Below are 8,029 nucleotides of genomic sequence, written 5' to 3'. Positions count from 1 at the left end.
AGGGATGTTCAAGGTACTGACAAGTACCTCAGAGAAAAGGTATAATTGCTAATTATCTCCATGAGGTGGTACCTGAAGTACGGTAATGGCTTCAGTACAAAACCCAAATACCAAATAACCCCCAATGCCAGTGTTTTTATAACAAATCTCCCAGGTAAAACATCACTAATCACTGCAGAGCACAGCAGACTGCAAAAACCAATACCAATCTTTAACACGTACAGCAAAAACAAGAGCATGGCGCAGATCAGATAAACTGATGAATCAATATTGCGGCTGACAACTGTTAACAGATGTAAATTCCTTAATATGCTCCAGTTAATCTGTTGTTATCTCAAACCCTTCATGCCCCATGTTGGGCGCCAAAGCAGGTGATGCATGATACAATTGCTCACCACCCACCGACCGATGGCTAGCCAGTCCCCCCAAGCTGCAATCCCCCTTCCTGGACCATGCCTCCTAGTTTATATACTGAGCATGACATCATATGGTATGGAATACCCCGTCGGCCAGCTGGGTTAGCTGTCCTGGCTATGCTCCCTCCCAGCTTCTCGTGCACCCGGCAGAGCATGGGAAGCTGAGAAGTCCTTGACCATGTAAGCACTACGTAACGACTAAAGCATCAATATGCCATCAACATTCCTGTCATACCAAACCTAAAACACAGTGCCACACCAGCTGCTAGAAAGAGAATTAACTTTATCCCAGCAGAAACCAGGGCAACATCTGTGTAGAAAGATCAGAAGATAATGGCACTTGAAGTTTCAGCCTTATCATCTTTGTTTCCCATTGCTGTGTGAATATGTGGTTCTAGTTGCTCTTAATTTGGTTTAGTATTCTGCTGATTGCAAGGTACACTACTCCTCAGACTCTGTAGGGCTGCTGATGTTCTGCCAAGTCATAGTTGGGAAAGTGTCAGGTAATCTTTTAGTAGGTGTTGGTAATACTTGAAAATGCAGGGTCATTTTTTAGGTATTAGTGTAACTTCCCAAATGAATTATGTGTGGAAGAAGCTAGTAAGTAGTTTGAAACCTGTGATGGTTTGAGAGGAATTGCTTTTGGGAAAGGAAATACACGTCGGTAGACAGGTAGCCACTTCTCTGCCAGTTTTCAGAGGTGCACATAGGAGATTAGCATTAAGCTGATTTTGAAAATCGGTGGTTATTAGCTTGTAACTCTGATAAATCATATCTAATAAAAAATTCTGCTCAGTTTTTTTAATTAGCAAAATCTTTTTTAGTTTTATCAATGGATAACTTCCTTCTATGTTCTCTAACCTTAACAAGAACACCTTTGAAACACTTTGTCTAAATGAAAATCTAGAGAGAGACGCGATGTTAAATACTTTAGAGGGGCGCACTTATTCTGTGGAACTAAATACAGGGAGAGTGTCATCAGTAAAGATTGAGACTTTATAGCCTCCTATAGAAAAGGGAGGGCCTGCAACTTAAGTTTTGGTAAAAACTGCTCATTAGTCAAATGTCTGTTGCCGATCTGGTGGTTGGCCTTCAAGCTTTTGTGGGGCAGAGGGGTGTTTTGCATTTTATAACTTATCTCTATTAAATTATTCTTTTCCACACAGTGATAAAGGTTTTTCTCCCAAATTCAATGAGAGAGATGGAGAAGTGGAGAGGAGGAGTCTGAATGGCTTGTATGTGGTTGAAAACGGGAGGCCCCGGTGAGTGGTTTTTTTGTTTGCATATTCATTTCAGTGATATAGTTTCAGAACTCTTACAGGTCTACCGGTTTTGATACATGGTGCCTGCTAGAACAAAATCAAGATAGTCTTCCCTAGAGACAGGAAAAATGGTATCTCAGGACCAGAGAGTTCTTTCTGGAAGAAGGTTCTGGCAGAGAGGCACTGAAAGGTTAGCCAGTACTACCACAACAGAGGGTTGTGGTGACACTGGAGTCAGAGGAGGTCTAACACTGTTAATAGTAGGGTCTGTATAATTAATTGTTTCCACAGTTTGACCAGGTGTTGGGTTCTGAAGCTTTTGTACCACTTGTGTGCTATGGCAGAATGGAAAAGTATTTCCTTCCACTGACAAATCCTGGCATAGCACAGATGGGTAATCTCACCTATAAATCAGTTCTTTTCTTTTTGCCATTTGTACATAGTTGAATGCTCTGTGCATCTATAGTCTTGGAAACTAGATTCCATTTTCAGACAACGTTGTGTGCACAATGAGATCGGGAATATCTCAGGACACAAGATCTGGGAAATGACAAAGCCATTTTGTATATTTCCTTTCCCTGTACTATCAAACACAAAAAGAGGTTGATGAAGGAGAAAACCATGCTTTGTCTCTCTTGCTTTTTAAAGCATATGGTGCACCGAATGTATGTTGTTATCCTTTCCTTTGTTGTTATTTAAGCTTCTTTAAAGCTGCTTTTTTAGAATACTTGGAGCATATTTTGAATGCGGGGAAGTAAATATGTTTAATGTACTGTGCCACTTATTTCAGAAATCCGGTGGGAAGGACTGGCCTCACAGGCAGAGGATTGTTAGGGCGCTGGGGACCAAACCATGCTGCTGATCCTGTTGTAACTAGGTAAGGGACAGGTGACTGAAAAGTGCCTTGCAGAGGAGGAAAAAAAACCATGCATTTTGCTTTTTCTGTGCATCTCTGGACAGGCTATTAGTTTTCACAGGCCTTTTGTGTGTGTTCCTCTATGTGTAAGCCCATTCAGATATGAGTACTGAATGGAGAGATATATAGACAAGTGGAACACAAATTTCGTAATTTTTTAGTCTTTGTCTCTGGAAAAGAGTAAGGACTCACTGCTAATGACAAGCAATCGCTTCTGAAGTGCTGAGGAAGCAGATTTAAAAAAAAACAACCCAGGAAGCGTAATTCAATAGAAATATATTATACAAATAATCTTCAGTAATGAATGTGAAAACTGAAAGGATTACGTGATATGCCGAAAGGCCTTAGGTGAGGCATGTTAAATTGCAGGAATAGTTTTTTCTGTCATAATGACTCAACTGAAAAAAAAAAGCAGTGTGCCTGCTTTTGCTCTGTAAGAAATACTAACTTGGCCTAGTATATTAGAGGAGGGGGGTTAGGCTTCTCTTTTTTTTTGTCAGTGTATGCTCTGTTGTAATGGTGCTTTTGCCAGCAGGATCTGTGTGTACATGTTAACCATTTTACACAAAGAAAGCATTCAGAAAAGATTGCGTAGTTAACAAAGGTGCAAGCTAGGAAGTGCCATGCTGAAGATAGAACCGTTGTGAAAATCATCCTAATGTATTTTACTTCTTCCCCTTTTCAGAAGGCTGCCAATGCTACTGAGTTGTTTCCTTGAAAGTAAAAGAAATGCTATTTTTATTTTGTCTTTGTTTAGATAGCTTTTTGCTTTAGCTATTGGTAGTTCTTCTTAATTCTTTACTGAAGGCAATGATGGGTGTTTGTGGCCTTGTGCTGGTGCTGGGTGAGCGGTTTGGAGGTGTTGCAGCCTGCATGTATGTTCTGTTCTAGCAGAAGGCATACTTACCCTCTTGTTATGGATAGGCACAAGTGCAGCTCGGTGAGCGCTGCAGCTGATAGGATGTAGCTCTGAAAGGAGCTACTGCTATCAGCATGGCTACAGAAATGTGGCTCTTGGGTGGCTTCTGCCCTTTTGGCTGAGGAAAACACAGTTCATAGAGGTGTGCGAAAAATTCAATGTTTTGCCCTTAGTTGCGATCTTGCCGGACAGGATTCATTGGTACCTGCCCGTGACTCCTTCTCCGCTTTGTTTGCCCCTGCACAGGTGATGGCACGGGTGCCTTGCTGTTCCTCTTTCAGCCCATTGTGTCAAGAAGCAGCAAAGCATGCTCTTGTTTGTCGTTTGCTGCAGGTGGAAGAGGGACGGAAGTGGCAATAAAATTGCTCATCCAGTTACTGGCAAAAACATCTTACAGTTCATAGCTATCAAAAGGAGAGACTGTGGGGAGTGGGCCATTCCAGGGGTAAGAGCACAGCTCCGGAGACAGTAGACATTTCCCCGCTGGTAAGGCTACGAGGCGATAACTGTCATGCGCGTGATAAAAGTGTGCTTTTTGATGAACGACCTTGTGTTGCAGAGGTGAGGAGAAATGCTCCTTAAACTAGCTTTGCCCAAGCATCAGCTGGTATGCCTTCTGCTGTTTCTCCATTGCAAGGTGGTATTCGTATTTAATTCTGACCATGTCTTTTGCTTAATGCAGGCACAATTTAGTCGATTGCAGGTTTTGAAGAATGTGTGTGCTCGTTCTTTACAACTAAGTGTAAAGCTCCTCCCATGTCCAGAATATGATGCAGGTGGATGTAATATACTAAGAGCCAGTCAAAGGGGAGTAAAAACAAGTGGAATCTGAGGGATAGTCACCTTTTTTTTCTTTTCCCCCTCTAAGGGGATGGTGGACCCAGGGGAGAAGATTAGCGCTACCCTGAAGCGAGAATTTGGGGAGGAGGCCTTGAACTCCTTGCAGAAGTCACCTGAGGAGAAAGCGGAATTGGAGAAGCAACTCCACAAGCTGTTCAGCCAGGAACACTTTGTGGTGAGCTCTGTGTCTCTTGTGATAGCCCTTTGAGCTATGCATGTAACTCGCAGCTGTATGGAACTTGAAAAAGTGTAGCTGAAATGAAGATAAGCTGTGATGCTCGGGTTGTCATGGTGTAGGAAATGGAAGGGACTATTGAAAACTCTGTAAGCGCAAATGTATCAGAGGGAAAGAAAAAATCTTATCAATTCCACCTTGTTTATTGTGACACTGAGCTTGTTTCGGTTTGTTCGGGGCCTTAGGTGTACAGAGGATATGTGGATGACCCTCGTAACACTGATAATGCCTGGATGGAGACGGAGGCTGTGAACTATCATGATGAAACCGGTGGGTATCTCCACGTATGCTCTTAGTTGCCTTTTACTCTATATATTGGTTTGAAACTGGGACATATATTGGGCTGAGATTGGCAATGAAATTGGGGGAGCATGCAAGTCAGGTTTAAAATATTGGACTAAAACCAATGGGAGTGAGAGTCTTTTGTCTCCTAAGATGTTCATGACAGGTAGTTGTTATTCCCCTTTGGTTTCTGTCACTCTTCAAATAAGGAACGTATGGACTTTGCCTGAAAATTATTTATTCATTTGTTAGCTAGTTCTAAGCTATGGACCATGTACCTTCATATGGAGATTGAACATTGGACAAGGCTTCCTTCTTGTCACTGTATTTATCTTGAGTTGGTTTAATTTCCCTTTTTAATGAGTCTGAGGTGGAAGGATAGTCTGTTTCTTTTGTTATTTTTCCTTTAGTAGCTAGTGTGTGCTTCAGGAGCATTGCCTCTGGCCACTGGCAGATTTTCACTGCATTTATTGCTTTGGTGTTGTAATTGCTCTGAGACCTTTTAGCTCGGTTACTCTGCCAGAGTAATTGTTGGACCTTATTTTACTTCTATAAATCACTAGGAATGGGCATACATTGCTAGTTCTAAGATTGATCTGTTATCTTGGATTCTCATCTCTCACCTTTTAAGATAAATCAGACTAGTTAGGTGTCTCTGATATGTTCAAGTCTTAGACTTCATATAGTGACATTTCCACTGTTTTGTGTGGTAGATACCAGTGGTGAAGTTTCGCATGTCACTGGTCCTTGATTTATCAGCCCCCAGAAACAGTAAAGATACTGTTCCTTTGGTATTTGTTTCTAATACACATTTTGTAATACTTTTAAAAGCATTTCTTTGGTTGTTGTCTTTGAAATCCTGGGATTCTTTCTGGAAACAGAGTAAGAAACTTTGGAGAGCAATTCAGAAGCCTTTCTGCATCCCTCCTTAAGTATTATTTTTGATTTTGGGGCCTTTAGTAAAATTTTAATTATTCTGGTTTTCCATAAGAATATATAAGTTTCAGAATTCAGTTTGTCCTGTAGAGTAGTACCTGAGAAAGGAAGCAGCCAAATGTTAGCCAAACAAACAAGAAAAAAATCAAGGCAGAGGGATTGGCTAAACTTGTGGTAGTGAGTACATATTGTACTCAATAATGATTTCTAGTAACTTGTCGTGCTGCTGATGGTATCCTAGGATTGGTGACAAGGAGTTAACACCACTTTTACCGCTCAGATTTGCCTTAAAGTAGTGCAAGTATGAAAAAGGTTTCTGGCACAGAATCAGTGAGCAACTTAATTGGTTTCTCTCTGAGAAGGAGTTGAAGGTTCCTGCCTGTGAAGGAGCCATGCAGAAGGATGGAACTGATCAGATGTGAGAAGAAAAAGCTGGAAAGAAGATGCAATAGTTTGTCCTAACTCTTGTTTTGTGAACAGGTGAGGCAATGGATAATTTGCCTCTGGAAGCAGGTGATGATGCTGGAATAGTGAAGTGGATTGACATCAGTGAGAAGCTCCAGCTGTATGCAAGTCATAGCTACTTCATTAAGCTTGTGACTGAGAAACGGGGAGCCCACTGGAGTGAGGATCCTGGTCCTGAGTGCTGAGAGTGATGTAAATGAGGAACCGACGGACACCAAGGGGAGAATACGTTTTCCAGCTTTGAGACAGATGAAATTGTTCTTTTCAGTGGAAATTCAGTGAAAATTCTGTGAAATTCAGCTGGCAAAACACTTGGCAGTGATAAACAGAGGCTTTTTCAGAGACTTCAGATTGCTTCTTTTGATTTCTCAGCTAGTGTGAAATGAGGTGAATGTGGAGCTGTTACCTTGTTTTGCTTTGTCTTCATTATTTGCAGCAGTTTCATAATATCTGCAGATTTGCATGACAGCACTGGGATTCTGACTGCAGAGACTGTTCACTTTAACTCTGTATTTTTGCACCAATTTCTTGTCAGGAGTATGAATCCTTAAGGGATGCGAGACTTGTATGATGATAACCTGAATGATGATTTAAATTAAGTGCTACATAATAAAGTGAAGTTTTTTTTCTGAGTTGTTTCACTTAACATGTCTTTTCAGTGATTTTCTATTTTGAGAGATTCGTTTTAATTGCATTTAATTGCTTTCTAGTTTACAGTATGGATGGTATTCACATCTGAATGTCTGACAATGCCTCCATCTAAAAAGGTAACTGTTGGAGGATGTAACTTGATCACTGATTTTGGGAGCTGGATTTTGAGGTTCCTCTCTTCCCACTGCTTATGGCAGTACAGCTGTTGGGGAGACTGTGCCATAAACAGATCATTGAAAAGAGCAGCCTTAAAGCATAATCTTGTAAATTGTGGTGGTTTTTTTACAGTTTAGATAATGTGAGTAACTTGCAGTCAGGAGGCTGATGTGGGCCTTCTATGGCATTTATGCTGATAACAAGAGCTGCACAACAGTTGCTGACATTTCTCCCTGTGTTTTTAATCAAGGGGTAATTGCTGTTAATTGTGTAATAGTGTCAAGAGTTGGTGACAGTAACAGCTAAAAGTGGTGGTTGAGACCTAGGGAGGGGATCTTAATGAATTTTGAGCCATGTGTTGAAGTAGGGTGGTTGATAAATGCCATGGTCTGGAATTACCTTGTGTGACAGTACTGTGACATGCTCATGCATTGTTGAGACTGTTGGCCACATCCTGCTTAACCAATGAATGATTTTAGGGCTTGCTCCTTTTAAACACCACCCCTTCCTCCCAATTAGCTAATGAAATCTGGAGGAATCGTGCATTTGTATGGGGAACCCTGGGAGTGTTGTAGAGTTATTAGTATGTTCCTTTCAAAGAAAAAAGTAATGCTGAGAGTTACTAATTTTTCTTTCAGTCATTGCTTACCTCTTCCTGCACATTTAATTTCTTCTGTGGTCTTACTAAAACAGCATAAATGCTTTCTGTTGCAGTAGAAGCTTCCATGGACTTGGTTTACACAAAAATCTTTCTTCAAATCGTAGGTAAGATCTAGCGGTTGCTTACGAAACGATTTTGATTAATCTGTCTTCAGTATAGTATGGAGACTGGGTAATATCTAGTAGGGTCAGATCAAGACCTGAGAGAACCTGTGAAACTCAGAATGGACAAAAGGCATGGCCAGCTTCAGGAGTTCCCTTTCCTTTCTACTCCTGGTCTTTGGAAACAGG

General features: G+C 41.1%; 1 protein-coding gene across 1 annotated transcript; it reads left to right on the top strand.

Moving 5' to 3' along the window:
• Nucleotides 1-1,513: 1,513 nt before the first annotated feature.
• On the top strand, nt 1,514-6,649 carry NUDT9 (nudix (nucleoside diphosphate linked moiety X)-type motif 9; the record flags this gene model as incomplete). The annotated part of the gene is made up of 6 exons (XM_009587323.1): nt 1,514-1,678; nt 2,469-2,555; nt 3,847-3,958; nt 4,382-4,528; nt 4,774-4,858; nt 6,287-6,649. Coding segments are annotated over 6 exons (766 nt in total), but the record flags the coding sequence as incomplete, so codon positions are not given.
• Between the last annotated feature and the right edge of the window lie 1,380 nt (nt 6,650-8,029).

This window comes from Fulmarus glacialis, unplaced genomic scaffold (assembly GCF_000690835.1).
Source record: "Fulmarus glacialis isolate BGI_N327 unplaced genomic scaffold, ASM69083v1 scaffold51371, whole genome shotgun sequence".
NCBI lineage: Eukaryota > Metazoa > Chordata > Aves > Procellariiformes > Procellariidae > Fulmarus > Fulmarus glacialis.
This window is presented reverse-complemented; position numbering and strand designations above follow the sequence as displayed.